Source organism: Meles meles, chromosome 5 (assembly GCF_922984935.1).
Source record: "Meles meles chromosome 5, mMelMel3.1 paternal haplotype, whole genome shotgun sequence".
NCBI lineage: Eukaryota > Metazoa > Chordata > Mammalia > Carnivora > Mustelidae > Meles > Meles meles.
In genome coordinates, this window is record NC_060070.1 from 113,725,158 (window position 1) to 113,742,781 (window position 17,624).

The 17,624-nt window shown below is 36.0% G+C and overlaps 1 protein-coding gene across 2 annotated transcripts in view; it reads right to left on the reverse strand.

Annotated features, from left to right (window-relative positions):
- Window positions 1–17,624, reverse strand: part of LMBRD1 (LMBR1 domain containing 1) — a 138,839-nt gene that overhangs the window by 49,143 nt on the left and 72,072 nt on the right. For both annotated transcript variants that reach the window (XM_046004962.1, XM_046004963.1), the window contains exon 9: window positions 16,130–16,282. In XM_046004962.1, coding sequence (XP_045860918.1) covers window positions 16,130–16,282 — 153 coding nt within the window. The remainder of the gene's footprint in view (window positions 1–16,129; window positions 16,283–17,624) is intronic.

The following is a 17,624-nucleotide window of genomic DNA, read 5'->3' on the forward strand; positions in this document are numbered from 1 at the left end:
GTATCTTATAGTTTTGGGTACAATTGTAAATGGGATTGACTCCTTAATTTCTCTTTCTTCAGTCTTGTTGTTGGTGTACAGAAATGCAACTGATTTCTGTGCGTGGGATTTATTCCAGGGCTGCAGGGTTGGTTCAACATCCGCAAATCAATCAATGTGATAGAACACATTAATAAAAGAAAGAACAAGAACCATATGATACTCTCAATAGATGCTGAAAAAGCATTTGACAAAGTACAGCATCCCTTCCTGATCAAAACTCTTCAAAGTGTGGGGATAGAGGGCACATACCTCAATATTGTCAAAGCCATCTATGAAAAACCCACCGCAAATATCATTCTCAATGGAGAAAAACTGAAAGCTTTTCCGTTAAGGTCAGGAACACGGCAGGGATGTCCATTATCACCACTGCTATTCAACATAGTACTAGAAGTCCTAGCCTCAGCAATCAGACAACAAAAAGAAATTAAAGGCATCCAAATTGGTAAAGAAGCAGTCAAACTATCACTCTTCGCAGATGATATGATACTATATGTGGAAAACCCAAAAGACTCCACTCCAAAACTGCTAGAACTTGTACAGGAATTCAGTAAAGTGTCAGGATATAAAATCAATGCACTGATGTTTTCCCTCTTATCTCTTGGTTGGTTAGAGCTTGGCAATTAGTGGCTTTCTCAAGAGCACATGGGTACAGAATTCTCTGAGTTTTAAATGTTTAAAAACTGTTTTTCTAAAAGATAGTTTGGTTATATATAAACTTCTGGCTTCATACTTTTTCACTGAGACTTTTTTTTAGGTTTCCCCCATTCTTGCCTTGCTTTATCATGTTTTTTTGAGGAATCTGATTCTAACTATGTTGCCCTTTTAAAGTCTGTTGATTTTTTTACTTGGAAATCTTGAGGGCTCTTCGTTAATTTTGAAGTCAGTGTTACTAGAAAAATGCACATAAAGTTTTCAAGATGGAGATTTATGTATGTCTATTTTTAGGTGGATTTTTGGAATACGGCTTTAAATATTAGTTCTGCTAATTTGTTTTGTTTTGCTACTGCATGGACACCAATTAAACATATGTAGTTTCTCTTTCCCTTCCATTTCAACACTTTTTGTTCCTTTTTATCTCACCTTGTTTTCTTTCTCTTGGTTGTTACATACCTTTATTCAGTGTCACTTACTAAATTTTATTTGCTTCTATTCTCTTTTGAACACCCTATAATTTTTCTTCATTTCTGAAATTAACTGTGTTTTCCTCCCATTTTTTTCAGACTGTCCGACTCTTCATTTCTCCCTGGTTTTTGGCCAATTGTTTTTTGTTTCTATTTTTTAAATAGTGGTAAAAGATACATAACATAAAATTTACATCTTAACCTTTTTAAAAGTGTACAGTTTAGTAGTGTCAAATACATTCACATGTTTGTGCAACCAATCCCCAAGAATTCTATCTTTCAAAACTGAAACTCTGCATCAATACAACTCCCCATGTCTCTCTCCCCAGCCCCTGGCAACCATCATTCCTTCAGTTTCTATGAATTTGACCACTCTAGATACCTCATATAACTGGAATCATACAATATTTATTATTTTTGTGTGTGTGTGACTAGTTAATTTAACTTTTATGGGATTTCAGATCACTCTTACGCTCAACCACCAAATCTCTTCTATCTCACAAGCAATTTTCCCCAAATTATTTTTGTTTAAACACAAAGTTTTACAGTTAGAGCTGGAGATAACACTTGCTAGATTTGGGAATTTTTGTTTTGTTTTGACTTATAGGTACAGTTTATTCTCATTTGCAGATCTGCATCTGAAAATCCATCTACTCACTAAAATTTATTTATAACCTTAAAATCAATACTTGGGGCACTTGTGGTCTTCTGGGATATGTGCAAAATAATAAAAAATCTAAGTCACCTGATGTGCAAGTTCCCAACTTGCACAACAAGGCAACACTTTATTTCAGCTCACATACTGTAAACAAGTATCCTTTCTCTATTTAGTGTTACATTCTTTATATTTTTGTGCTTTTGTGTTGGTACTTTTGCTCTTTCAAACAGCCCCCAAGCACAGTGATGAAGTGCTATCTAGTGTTCCTAAGACTAAGAAGGCTATGATTACTGAGAAAGTACATCTGTTAGGTAAGTCTTGTTCAGGTATGAGTTATACTACTGGTAGTCTTAAGTTCAATGTTAATGAATCAACCATATATATTAAACGGGTTGTTCTTCAACAAACACAAAAAACAATGTTATGTATTGTTCACTCACTTATTTCCAAAACCCAATCCAAGGTTTTCTATATACTTGAGTTTCATGACTGTATTAATATAAAGATGGGTTAGGTTGCTTACTAGTACGTGAACTTCAATATCCATACCATAAATTTACTGGTAATCTACAAGACACTGTAGGTTACAGGAACTTTAGCACAATTACTACCAACCTAAACCACCCAAAACAGATCTTAAGAAGCATCTATACTAAACGATATCTATCAATAGCGATCAAGCAAAAACCTGAATGCACAATGATACTTCCAATAAAATACTTAATAAGACTTCTTTAAAGTTAGAAAGTGCCAGTCTTTGTCTTTAGACATACTCAAATGGTATGGCCTAAAACAAACCACCACCACCAAAACAAAAACAGACATGCTTTAAGTATTATTCTGAGAATGGAAATCTGCTACATCTTTAAACATAATTCACAGTAAATTTCAAAGGGTAAAATGACATGACAAAAATATCAGTAAAGAAAAATTGAAATATTCCCACACAACTTCAAAACAACAATGCACTGTGTATGATGAAATTATTTTCATTGTTTGCTTACCTTATGAAATTTTGTTATGTTTATGTTTGTATATGTGTTGGGGGGTTAGGAGATAAGTGGCACAAGCAGAAATAAAAATTTTGCTACTTCTTTATTATGGGTCTGATTCAAATAAACAGAACCAAATATAAGAAAATGCTTAGGAATAAATTTAATAAACAAAGAGACAAAAGACTTAATACACTGAAAACTATAAAACGCTACTGAAAAAACTTAAGTAGACATAAGTAAATGTAAAGACATGCCACGTTAATGTACTTAAAGCCTTAATATTGTTAAAATAACAATATCACTGAAAGTGATCTAGAGAATGAACACAATGCCTATAAACAGTACAAAGGTATTTTTGCAAAAGTGGTTTTTTTTCTTTGCAGAAATAGAAAAACCCATCCTAAAATTCATATGGAATTTCTAAAAACCTCAAATAGTCAAAACAACCTTACAGAAGAAGTTATAAGCCTCATATTTCCTTATTTCAAAACTTACTACAGAGGAGCACAATGGCGGAGGAGTAAGAGACCTAAATTTCATCTGGTACCAGGAATTCAGCTAGATAGTTATGAAACCATTCTGAACACCCACAAACTCAACTGAAGATCGAAGAAAAGAATAGCGACAATTCTATGAACAGAAAAGCAACCACTTTCTGGAAATGTAAATTTTTCAGGATCACTGTTACCCTTTTAGCATTTTTTTCTCTCATTCATCTACTCTTCTCTGGACAAAATGCCCAAATGGAAAAACTCACCTCAAAAGAAAAGAAACAGTACCGACTCCCAGGAACCTAATCAATACGGACATTAGTAAGGTGTCAGAACTAGAGTTCAGAATGACGATTATAAAGATATCAGCTGGCCTTGAAAAAAAGCAGAGAAGATACTAAAGAATCCATTTCAAGAGAAATAAAAGAAAATGTAACCAAATCGAAATCAAAAAGGCTATTAATGAGGTGAACTAAAAAATGGAGGCTCTAATTGCTAGGATAAATGAGGCAGAAGAGAGAATTAGTGATATAGAAGACCAAATGATGGAGGACAAAGAAGCTGAGAAAAAAACAACAACTGGACATCAAAGGGAGAATTCAAGAGATAAGTGATACCATAAGATGAAACAGTATTAGAATAATTGGGATTCCAGAAGAAGAAGAAAGAAAGAGGGGCAGAAGGTATAATGGAGCAAATTATACTAGAGAATTTCCCTATAATGGCAAAGGGAACAAGCATCAAAATCCAGAAGACACAGAGAATCCCTCTCAAAATCAATACCAATAGGCCCACACCCCATCATCTAATAGTAAAACTTACAAATCTTAGTGACAAAGAGAATAAACCTGAAAGCAGCTCAGGACAAGAAGTCTGTACCATACAATGGTAGAAATATTAGACTGGCAGCAGACTTATCCACAGAGACCGGGCAGGCCAGAAAGAACTGGCATGATATATTCAAAGCACTAGATGAGAAAAATATCCAGCCAACGAATACTATATCCAGCTAGGCTACCACTGAAAATAGAAGGAGAGATAAAAAGCTTCCAGGACAAACAAAAATTAAAATAATTTGCAAACACCAAACCAGCCTTACAGGAAATACTGAAAGGAGTCCTCTAAGCAAAGAGAGAGCCTAAAAGTAGTAGACCAGAAAGGAATAGAGACAAGGTACAGTAAAAGTCACCCTACAGGCAATACAATGGCACTAAACTCCTACCTTTCAATAGCTATCCTGAATATAAATGGGCTAAATGCCCCAATCAAAAGACACAGGGTATCAGCATGGATTAAAAAAACAACAACAACAAAAAACAAGATCCATCAATATACTGTCTACAAGAAACTCATTTTAGACCCAAGGACATCTCCAGATTTAAAGTGAGGGGGTGGAAAACAATTTACCATGCTTATGGACATCAAAGGAAAAGCTGGGGTGGCAATCCTTTTATCAGATAAATTAGATTTTAAGCTAAAGACTATAATAAGAGATGAGGAAGGACACTATATCATACTCAAAGGGTCTGTCCAACAAGAAGATCTATCAATTTTAAATATCTATGCCCCTAACATGGGAGCAGCCAGCTATATAAACCAATTAACAACAAAACCAAAGAAACACATTGACAATAATAAAATAATAGTAGAGGACTTTAACACCCACCTCACTGAAATGGACAGATCATGCAAGCAAAAGATCAACAAGGAAATAAAGGCCTTAAATGACACAGTGGACCAGATGGACATCACAGTTCTATTCAGAACACTCCATCCCAAAGCAACAGAATACACATTCTTCTCTACTGCACATGGAACATTCTCCAGAATAGATCACATCTTGGGTCACAAATCAGGTCGCACCCAGTACCAAAAGATTAGGATCATTCCCTGCATATTTTCAGACCACAATGCTTTGAAGCTAGAACTCAATCACAAGAGGAAAGTTGGAAAGAACTCAAATACATGGAGGCTAAAGAGCATCCTACTAAAGATAAAGGAGTCAATCAGAACATTAAAGAAGAACTGAAAAAAATTCATGGAAACAAATAAAAGTCAAAAATACAACTGTTCAAAATCTTTGGGACACAGCAAAGGCAGTCCTGAGATGGCTATACAAGCCTTTCTCAAGAAACAAGAAAGGTCTCAAATATACAATGTACCTCCACACCTAAAGGAGATTGAGAAAGAACAGCAAACAAAGCCTAAACCCAGCAGGCAAAAAGAAATCATAAAGATCTGAGCAGAAATCAATGAAATAGAAACCAAAAGAACAGCAGAACAGATCAAGAAAGTAGGAATTGGTTCTTAGAACAAATAAGACTGATAAACCCCTGACCAGACTTATCAAAAAGAAGAGAGAAAGGACCCAAATAAATAAAATCATGAATGAAAGAGGAGAGATCACAACCAATGCTAAAGAAACACAAACAATTATAAGAACATATTATGAACAACTATTTGCCAGCAAAATAAGACAATCCAGAAGAAATGGATGCATTCCTAGAGACATATAAACCACTAAAACCAAACCAGGAAGAAATAGAAAACCTGAACAGACCCATAACCAGTAAAGAAATTGAAGCAGTAATCAAATATCTCCCAACAAGAGCTCAGGGCCAGATGGCTTCCCTGGCGAAGTCTACCAAACATTTAAAGAAGTTTGTTCTCCTGAAACTGTTCTCCTGAACAGTTCTCCTGAAACTGTTCCAAAAAATAGAAATGAAGGAAAACTTCCAAACTCATTTTATGAGGCCAGCGTTACCTTCATCCCAAAACCAGACAAAGACCCCATCAAAAAGGAGAATTACAAACCAACATTGCTGACGAATATGAATGCAGAAATTCTCACCAAAATATTAGCCAATAGGATCCAACAGTACATTTTTTTTTTTTAAGATTTTATTCATTTATTTGACAGAGAGAGAGATCACAAGTAGGCAGAGAAGCAGGCAGAGAGAGAGGAGGAAGCAGGCTCCCTGCGGAGCAGAGAGCCCCATGCGGGGCTCGATTCCAGGACCCTGAGATCATGATCTGAGCCGAAGGCAACGGCCTAATCCACTGAGCCACCCAGGCGCCCCGGATCCAACAGTACATTAAAAGGATTACTCACGGGCGCCTGGGTGGCTCAGTGGTTTAAGCTGCTGCCTTCGACTCAGGTCATGATCTCGGGGTTCTGGGATCGAGTCCCACATCGGGCTCTCTGCTCGGCGGGGAGCCTGCTTCCCTCTCACTCTCTGTCTGCCTCTCTGCCTACTTATGATCTCTCTCTGTCAAATAAATAAATAAAATCTTAAAAAAAAAAAAAAAAAAAAGGATTACTCACCATGACCAAGTGGGATTTATTCCTGGGCTGCAAGGTTGGTTCAATATTCACAAATCAATCTATGTGATATAATACATTAATAAAAGAAAGAACAAGAACTTGTTGATATGATACTCTCAATAGATGCTGAAAAAGCATTTGACAAAGTACAGCATCTTTTCTTGATCAAAACTCTTCAAAGTGTAGGGATACAGGGTACATACCTCAATATCATCAAAGCCATCTAGGAAAAACCCACAGTGAATACCATTCTCAATGGGGAAAACCTGAGAGCTTTTCCTTTAAGGTCAGGAATAGGGCAGGAATGTTTACTATCACCACTGCTACTCAACATAGTACTAGAAGTCCTAGCCTCAGCAATCAGACAACAAAAAGAAATTAAATGCATCTGAATTGGCAAAGAAGAAGTAAAACTATCACTCTCTGAAGATGATATGATACTTTTATAGAAAACCCAAAAGACTCCACCCAAAAAATGCTAGAACTCATAAAGGAATTCAGTCAAGTGTCAGGATATAAAATCAGTACACAGAAATCAGTTGCATTTCTATATACTAACAGCAAGATAGAAGAGAAATTAAAGAGTCAATCCCATTTCCACCTGCACCCAAAACCATAAGATACCTAGGAATCAATCTAACCAAAGAGGCAAAGAATCTGTACTCAGAAAACTATAGAATACTCATGAAAGACATGGAGGAAGACACAAAGAAATGGAAAAACTTTCCATGTTCATAAATTGGAAGAACAAATATTGTCAAAATGTGTATGCTACCCAGAGCAATTGACATATTTAAGGCAATCCCTATCAAAATACCATCAACTCTGTTCAAAGAAATGGAGCAAATAATCCTAAAATTTGTATGGAGCCAGAAAAGACCCTGAATTGCCAGAGGAATGTAGAAAAAGAAAACCAAAGCTGGTGGCATCACGATTCCAGACTTCAAGCTCTATTACAAAGCTGTAATCATTGAGACAGTGTGGTACTGGCACAAAAACAGACACACAGATCTGTGGAACAGAATGGAGAACCCAGAAATGGACTCTCAACAATATGGTCAACTAATCTTTGACAAAACAAGAAAGAATGTCCAATGGAAAAAAAGACTGTTTTTAAATAAATGGTGTTGAGAAAGTTTGACAACCACATTCAGAAGAATGAAACTGGACCATTTCCTTATACCACACACAAAAAAAAGGATTCAAAATGGATGAAAGACCTAACTGTGAGATAGGAATCCAACAAAATCCTTGAGGAGAACACAGGCAACAACCTCTTCGACCTCACCTGTAGCAACTTCTTTAGAAACGTCGCCAAAGGCAAGGGAAACAAGGGCAAAAATGAACTATTGGAACTTTATTAAGATCAAAAGCTTTTGCACAGCAAAGGAAACAGTCAACAAAACCAAAAGACAACCGACAGAATGGAGAAGATATTTGCAAATGACATATCAGATAAAGGGCTAGTATCCAAAAATCTGTGAAGAACTCATCAAAGTCAAGACCTAAAGAACAAATAATCCAATCAAGAACTGGGCAGAAGACAGGAACTGACATTTCTGCAAAGAAGACATCCAAATGACCAACAGACACATGAAAAAATGTTCAACATCACTCGGCATCAGGGAAATACGAATCAAAATCACAGTGAGATACCACCTCACACCAGTCAGAATGGCTAAAATTAACAAGTCAGGAAATGACAGATGTTGGTGAGGATGCAGAGAAAGGGGGAATCCTCCTATACTGTTGGTGGGAATGCAAGCTGGTATAGTCACTCTGGAAACAGTATGGAAGTTCCTCAAAAAGTTGAAAATAGAGCTACCCTACAACCTAGCAATCACACTACTTGGTATTTACCCTAAAGACACAAATGTAGTGATTCACAGAGGCATGTGCACCTGAATGTGTATAGTAGCAATGTCCACAATAACCAAACTATGGAAAAAGCCTAGATATCCATGAACAGATGAATGGATAAAGAAGATGTGGGGGGTGTGTGTGTGTGTGTATACAATGCAATATCAAACAGCCATTAAAAAAAAAACAAAAAAACAAAACCAAAATCTTGCCATTTGCAACAACACAGATGGAACTAGAGGGTATTATGCTAAGTGAAATCAGTCAATCAGAGAAAGACAACTATCATATATCACTGATTTGAGGAATTTAAGAAACAAGACAGAGGATCATAGTGGAAGGGAGGGAAAAATGAAACAAGACAAATCCAGAGATGGAGATAAACCATAAGAGACTCTTAATCTCAGGAAACAAACTGAGGGTTCCTGGACTGGAGGTGGGTGGGAGGGATGGGGTGGCTGGGTGATGGACATTGGGGAAGGTATGTGCTATGGTGAGTGCTGTGAATTGTGTAAGACTGATAAATCACAGACACATAGCCCTGAAACAAATAATACATTATATGTTAATTAAAAAAAAAAACTACAAAGCTACAGTAATCAAAACAGCTTGGTACTGGCATAAAGGCAAATATATAACCAATGTAAGAGACCCCAGAAATGAACTCTCCCATATATGATCCAGTGATGTTTGATAATGGTGCCAAGACCATTCAATGGGAGAAGGCCAGTCCTTTCAACAAATGGTGCTGGGTAAGGGGCATCCAAATGCAAAAGAATGAAACTGGACCCTTACACTTAACCATATACAAAAGTTAAGTCAATATATAAAAAGACCTAAACCTAAGAGTGGAAGCTATTAAACTTTTAGGGATATAAAGGGGGAACATCTTCATGGCACGGGACTTGGCAATTGCTTTTTGGATAGGATACTGAAGGATAGGTAATACAAAAACATTAGATAAATTGGACTTCATCAAGATTAAAAACTTTAGTGTATCAAGGACACTATTAACACAGTGAAAAGGCAACCCAAGACTGGGAGAAAATCTTTGCAAATCATATATATGATAAGGAGTTAATATTCAGATTATTAAAAAAAACTCTTACAACTTGACAATAAAATATAAATAATTTAAAAATGGGCAAAGGACTTGAATCAACATTTCTATAAAGAAAATATATAAATGGTCAATAATCAAATGAAAAGATACTCAACATCACTAATTATTAGGAAAATGCAAATCAAAGCCACAATGATATATCACTTCACAACCATAAGGTTGGTTATTATCAAAACAACAGAAAATTGTTTGCAAGAATGTGGAAAAACTGAAAGCCTTGTGCATTTCTGGTGGGAATATAAAATGGTACAGCCACTGTGAAAAATAACTCAAAAAGCTAAACACAAAACTGAAATACAATCCAGCAATTCCATTTTTAAGTATATACGCGGAAGAATTGAAAGCAGGGACTCAAACATACTTGCACATCAGTTACCACAGCAGCACTATTCACAATAGCCAAAAGTTGGAAATGATCCAAATATGCGCCAACAGATAAACAAAATGTGAAATATACATATAATCGAATATTATTGAGTCTTAAAAAGGAATGAAATTTTGGGGCGCCTGGGTGGCTCAGTGGGTTAAGCCGCTGCCTTCGGCTCAGGTCATGATCTCAGGGTCCTGGGATCGGGTCCCACATCAGGCTCTCTGCTCAGCAGGGAGCCTGCTTCCCTCTATCTCTCTGCCTACCTCTCTGTCTACTTGTGATCTCTGTCAAATAAATAAAGAAAATCTTTAAAAAAAAAAAGGAATGAAATTTTGATACATCTACAACATGGATGAATCCTGAAGACATTATACAAACTGAAATAAGTCATACATGAAATAACAAATACAGAATAATTCCACTTACATAAGATATCCCGAATAGGCAAATATCTAGAGTGAGTAAATATATATATATATGTAGTGATATAATAAAATCAAAAATTATATTTAAAACCTAATGAATCTATAGGTTACCCAGGCCAATTAGCTGTAAAAGCTCATAGAATGCCTGTCAGAGGAGAATTTATTGAAGTATTTAATTAACATTAGACTGTATGTTTAGAAATGTGTTCAGTATTACACATAAAAGTTGTTTTAAGGAGCCATTAACTTATTCTAATTAGATGCTTAGTTTTATAAATATCTACAACATAAAATGGATTTTTTCCCTTGAGTTCTATGGCAGCATTTAAGAAGTTGAAAAATCCTATATACAGAACTATAACAATAGCAGCCTGCAGCTTTCTAAGCTGTTTCAATCAAAAGGCACTAACACTAATACCTTATTTCTTTTAATTACCATAACAAAAATAAAGTAAGTATATAACTCCATTATAAGGATGAGAAAAGTTAAGGTTTAGAAAGGTGAAGTACTGGGGCACCTGGGTGATACAGTGGGTTAATAATCTGACTCCTGATTTTGGCTCAGCTCAAGATCTCAGGGTTGTGAGACTAAGCCCCATGTCAGACTCCAAACTCAGCATGGAATCTACTAAAATTTCTCTCTCCCTCTGCTCCTCCCTGCACCTGTGTGTGCGTGCATGCATGCTCTCTCTCTCTCTCTCAAAAATAAATAAATATATCTTTAAAAGAAAAGAAAAAGAAAGGTTAAGTAACAAGTTTATACAGCTGGTAAGGATCAGAACAAGTACTCAAAACCAGATGTATGTGACGGCAAAATCTATGCCTCTGAAATGAGGCATGCAGGGACACCTGGGTGGCTCGGGCAGTTAAGTGTCTGCCTTTGGCACGGGTCATAATCCCAGAGTCCTGGGATAGAGACCCGGCATCTGGCTCCCTGCTTAGCGGGAAGCCTGCTTCTCCCTCTCCTTCTGCCCCTTCATCCCCACCCTACTTGTGCTCCCTCTCTCAAATAAATAAAAATCTTAAAAAAAAAAAAAAGAAGAAGAAGAAGAAACGAGGTATGCATACCCTACAAAATACATGGCAATGTGAAATCATAAGGTCAGCAGTTACCTACCTCATGGGGACCTAACCTTAAGAAATTATAACATTTTTACCAAAAAATCGTATAATCATCAAACTCTAAACTTCTGCATTTGCAAAAAAAAAAGTCTAATTCATTTTATAATAAACATGGATTCGAATACAGAGTAAAAGGCAATACTAGCACAAAATTTTGAGATAGAGCATAACTTCAAAGAAATTTTCTATCAGGAGCTTCTCACAGGTCTGTCACCTCTAAAATGTACTGAGCAATGCAGAGGCATGAGTGGGCCTGTCTCTACTTTCTTTGACTAGGACTACTTGGATGCTAATGTTGAAGAGACACTAAGAGCACGTGGCTTCCTATTTCTGAATTATATCATCTGTGCATAGAATGATGAATAAACAATTTTCATATTTCAAAGCAGTGCTTATCCCTTCACATTCATGTTAAACCCTCAATTATGTAACAGTAAGTTTATATGCCCAGAGTTTTCCTTCAGGCATGCCTATTACTCCTACCTGTTCCTAATTATTCCTATTATTCCTAACAGGCCCTGAAAATGAAAGGTAGATAAGAATTTCAATCCATATTCAAGAATAATACATTTATATAACAAAAAAAAAAAAGTGGTAAATTGATTGTGTGGCAGGTTTTAGCGAGTGTAATAAGAAAAAAAAAAGCACATGGAACTCTTGGATTGAAAAGGAATAAATAAAATTGCCTTTTGGCAGCCAACATGTTCATGTGCATAAAAATTCCTTAGGAATCTATAAAAAGGCTACTAGAAGTAATAATTTAGCCAGGTTGCATGATATTAGATCAATGTACAAAAACAAATTTCTAGGGGCGCCTGGGTGGCTCAGTGGGTTAAGCCTCTGCCTTCGGCTCTGGTCATGATCTCAGGGTCCTGGGATCGAGCCCCGCATCGGGTTCTCCGCTCAGCGGGGAGCCTGCTTCCCTGCCTCTCTCTCTGCTTGCCTCTCTGCCTGCTTGTGATTTCTCTCTGTCAAATAAATAAATAAAATCTTTAAAAAACAAACAAACAAAAAAAAACAAAAAAAAAAACAAATTTCTACATGCTAAAAGCCCAAAATTGAAAACTGAAATTAAGTAAAATCATGTGTAACAGTATAAACAAAAATACAGAAAAATTTATCAAAATATTCGAGAGACCTTTATGCTTAATATACAAAATACTGCAAAGAGAACTTTCAGATACAACAAATAAATGGAAAGCTCTCATGTTCATGGACTAGAAATTTTTAACATAAAGAATAAAGGTATTTTTCAGATTCCGAGCCTTTTGAGATGGAAAAGACCTCTGGGGTACCAGACAAAACAGCTAACAGCTAACATGGGCCTCTAATCAGTGGGGCTGACCTTCTCAGGAGGCCTCCTGCCCCAAAATCTGCCTTTAAAAACCTTCACTTGCAAGGGCACCTGGGTGTCTCAGTGGGTTAAAGCCTCTGCCTTCAGCTCAGGTCATGATCCTAGGGTCCTGGGATTGAGGACCCCCCCCCCCCGCCCCGCACACACACCGGGCTCTCTGCTCAGTTGGGAGCTTGCTTCCTCTTCTCTCTCTGCCTGCCTCTCTGCCTACTTGTGATCTTTGTCAAATTAATAAATAAAACCTTTAAAAAAACAAAAAAACAAAACAACCAAAAACCTTCACTTGCAAGCCATCAGGTAGTTCAGGTCTTCAAAGCATTAGCTCCCTGCTATCCTAGGTGGTGCCACAGTAATAGCCTTTCTTTCTTCACTGCAAAAGGCTGGTGTCAGTTTTAGTGGCTTACAAACTCTCATTTGGTTCAAGTTTACAATGTCAATTTTCCCCAAATTTGCCTACAGATTCAAAGTAATCCTAATAGAAATCCCAGTGGATATTCTGTAGAATTCCAAGTTGATTCTAAAATTTACATGAACATGCAGAAGAGATAGCATAGCTAAAACAATATGGAAAAAGAAAGACAAAACTGAAGAATTTATACTCCTTGATTTCCTGACTGATTGTATAACAAATCGGTAATCAAGTTTCATCACAGGGACATAGGAATCGGGGGCACCTGGGTGGCTCAGTGGGTTAAAGCCTCTGCCTTCGGCTCAGGTCATGATCCCAGGGTCCTGGGATCGAGCCCCTCATAGGCCTCTCTGCTTAGCAGAGAGCCTGCTTCCCTTCCTCTCTCTGTGCCTGCCTCTGCCTACTTGTGATCTCTGTCAAATAAAATAAATAAAATCTTAAAAAAAAAAAAAAAAGGACATAGGAATCAATGGAGCGAAAGAGTAAGTCCTGAAATAGACCCACACATATACATGATCAATTGGTTTGACAAAAGTATCAAGGAATGTCAATGAGCAAAGAAGAGTCTTTACAAAAATGCTGCGGAAACAATTGAATATCCATATGGAAAATAAACCCTGAGGTTATACCATCCCACAAAATTAACTTAAAATGGACTATGGACCTAAAATTTAAGAGCTAAAACCATAAAATTTCCAGAAGAAAACATATGAAAAAATGATTGCAATAAAAATGTAAGGAACATCTCTTTGAATGACAGTTTAAGAAAACATAAGGGCAAGCTATAAAGAGACAACATTCACAATACATATTTTTCACAAAGTACTTAATGCAGAATATATAAAGAATTTCTGTAACTCACCCATAAAGCAATTAATTTTTAAAAAGGACAAAAGATATACACAGGCATTTTAAAGAAAATACACAATAAGAATACTAAAAAAATGCTCCGTATCATTAGTCACCAAGGAAATGCACATCAAAACCATAATGAAATAGTATCATACATCCATCAGAATGAGTACTACAAAGTTATAATATAAGAGTTGACAAGGATGTGAAGCAATTTGAAATCTCTTTTTGCTGTGGGAGATGGAAAATGGTACAACCACTTTGGAAAATAATTTGGCAGTTTCTTATAAAGTTATATGTACATTAAACATTAGACCCAGAAATTCTGCTATTTACCCAACAAAAATGAATGAAATGAAAACACACATCTATACCAGATGTTCACATCAGCATTATTCCTAATAATCTCTAACAGGAAATAACTCAAATCTCCACTAAAAGGTGAGTGGATAAACAAATTGTGACATAGACATACACACCAGGACGCGACCCAGCAGTAAAACAGAATGAATTACTGAAAGAAAACATGCAACACAGACAAAACTCAAGAAATATTTTGTTGCACCAGAAAAAAGATTATACTACACTCTATGATTTCATTTACATGAAATTATAAAGCACGTAAAACTAAACCACAGTGACGGAAGGACATCAATAGCTATCCGGGGTTTGAGTTCAGTGGAACAGGCGAAGACATCAAGTAGCTTTTTAGAGTAATGTGATCTTCCATATCTACACATCTGTATTTGGCAAAATCAGTCTGCACACTTAATAAGTTGATTTAAAAATCCCTCTAAAAATAGGTTCCATGAAATAGGACAGGGCATGTTTAAATCAAGGCAGCTAATGTTAGACTGTTATAAATATTTATAAAAAAAGCCATATAAAAAATATAGAATTAAGATAAGGTTGAGGAGATTAAAAAAAAAAAAAACCAGCTGAGGAGGGTTTCATCATACTTTTGGTATTATAAAGACAATCACCCCACAAAAAAGGAGTAGTGAGTTTTTACTAAAACTGATTCTAACAGAAGGTTTAAAAAGTAATACACAATAGATATAACTGATTATGATATATCTTTTAAGAACTCTTTCAAAAAGCAGCTTTTTAAGGTGAGTAGTCAATGCATTTCCTTACTTCCATTCTAATTTCAAGAGGAAGACAAAGCAGAACTCAACCTGACCAACCCTTTCATTGGGCTCTCAAACATTTTTTTAAACTTAGCCAAAATCCACTTTATAGCTTCATCTTGCCTAACTTTCCTTAAACCAGTCTATTCATTGCACTAAATTACAACTTGCATACTATTATACACAAAGCTTGGTGTTTAAAATGCCAGATACAGAATGGACAATACAGAAGTCTGTGGCCAAAAGTTCTAGCTACTTTTTAGACTTGGGTTGTATTATTATGCCTTTAGTTCAATGTAGGTACTTGAGTTTATGTACCACTGTCTGAAGAATTCAAGGCTAGCAAATGATAGTTTCAAAAAAGAAAAGATGTGAAAGAAGGAAAGAAAGGAAGGAAAGGGAGGAAGGAAGGATTAATTAATGGTTTTCTGTCCTAAAAAATACCTTTCTACATATTTTCAGAAACATATCATCTAACAACGAAGCAAATTCTTTTACTTTCAGTTAGGGTTCCTGAGTTCTAATATGGATCCTAGTTCTCGTATTTATGGAGAAGTCCCAACCTGCAAAATGTGTTAGCAACATACTACATTATTTTTATTTTAATTCAAATTTCCCAGCACCTCTGTTATAACACTTGGTGTACACATGAGTAAATGAATGAAGCTTAGAAAGGTGTGTAAGTGGCCTAAACTACCAAATGACAGAACTGATTCAAAATCACTTTAACTCCAAAATTCATGCTCACAAGTACCACACTGTAATGCCTCACAAAGAGAACTCAATTACTCTAAAAGGTCTATATAAACTTGGGAAAGAGTGACAACATAATTTTTTTAAAACTCCATTTACCTTCAGGGGACGCAGAGCACCACAAAATTTTGTCCACCAGCTGTTTTCAATGAATTCTAAGTGCCTCTCTCTTTTCCTAAGTGTTCGTAACCTTTCTTCAAATTGTTTTAAGGCGCGTTTATCCCTTGCTGGCAAAGGTCGACCATCTTTGCTCTGTAAATAGCAGAACAAAATATAACAGTTTTTTACAGTTAAGGTTTTAGTAAGTACCCATCAGATTTAGCAAATCATGCAACAAAACCTTTTTTAGGTTGGATATGCCTTAGGCAAATTTACAAACTGAAAAAAAAAAAATGACATCATCTTTGTAAGAATACATATCTCTGAAACAAGATCAGCATCAAAATGTAGATGTGTGTACATTTCCTGATAAACTTCTTGATTCCTGTTTTCCAACTATATGGTAAAGTTATGTGGAAAGAAGATAAATATCTTTAAAAATGTCTTTTTAACAGGGTACTTTATTCAATTTGCACCATTACTCTTTCTCACCTCCAAGTTCCTCTTCTATCCCTTATCTTAATATATTTGGTTCTACTCCTTATCTCCCTTTGGTCAGCCCCTGATTCAGACACCAGTAGAGAATTATGATACTAGTATGTGCTATGCAGAGATATTTATAACAATTGCTAAGAACTGTCACTTTCTTATTCTCCAAGTACTTTTGCAAATAGGTCATATTTTCTTTGGCCAACCTACTGATAGGTAACTTTCATCCATCTATTTTTATGTGATGCTTACTGTAACTACAAGCAGGTATCCCATGGTGGTTAAAAAATAACATTTTCCCACTGTAACTACCCTGCCCCCAAGTGTCTTCGATCAGATACAATAATAAATTACAATAATATGACAATTGCTAAATACAAAAAAAGGTGAAAATTTGTTTGCTTTTATTGGAAAGCAACAAGAAAAATATATAGAACTACATTTTTAAAATGTAAAGACATCAGGGGCACCTCGGTGGCTCAGCTGGGTGAGCAAGTGGTCATGATCCTGGGGTCCTGGGATGGAGTCCTGCATTGGGCTCCCTGCTCAGCGGGGAATCTGCTTCTACCTTTCCCTCTCCCTCTGCTCCTCCCCTAACTCATGCTCACACTCGTGCTCTCTCTCTCTCTCAAATCTTTAAAAAATAAATAAATAAAAAAATAAAGACATCAGATATTAAAATGTTAATATCCCTATTCAGGTTTAAATAGGTTCTTAAGAGAGAGACAACAAAATCGCTCTCTAGCATATGTCAGTGCAGCCTCATCTGAAATCATAGATATAATGAAGACAATATTCAAAAATATCATTTAATAAAGAGATCTATATAGTTATAATGATCTCTTTACATAATGGCACTGCCATGTACTTCTGGAACTAGCTGTTGACTTCCATACCTTAAGATAATTGCCTCTCAAACTTTATCATGCATATCAATTACCTAAGAAGTTTGTTAAACAAAGATTTCTAGATCCTATAAATAAAATTTAGTTGGTCTTGGGTGGGG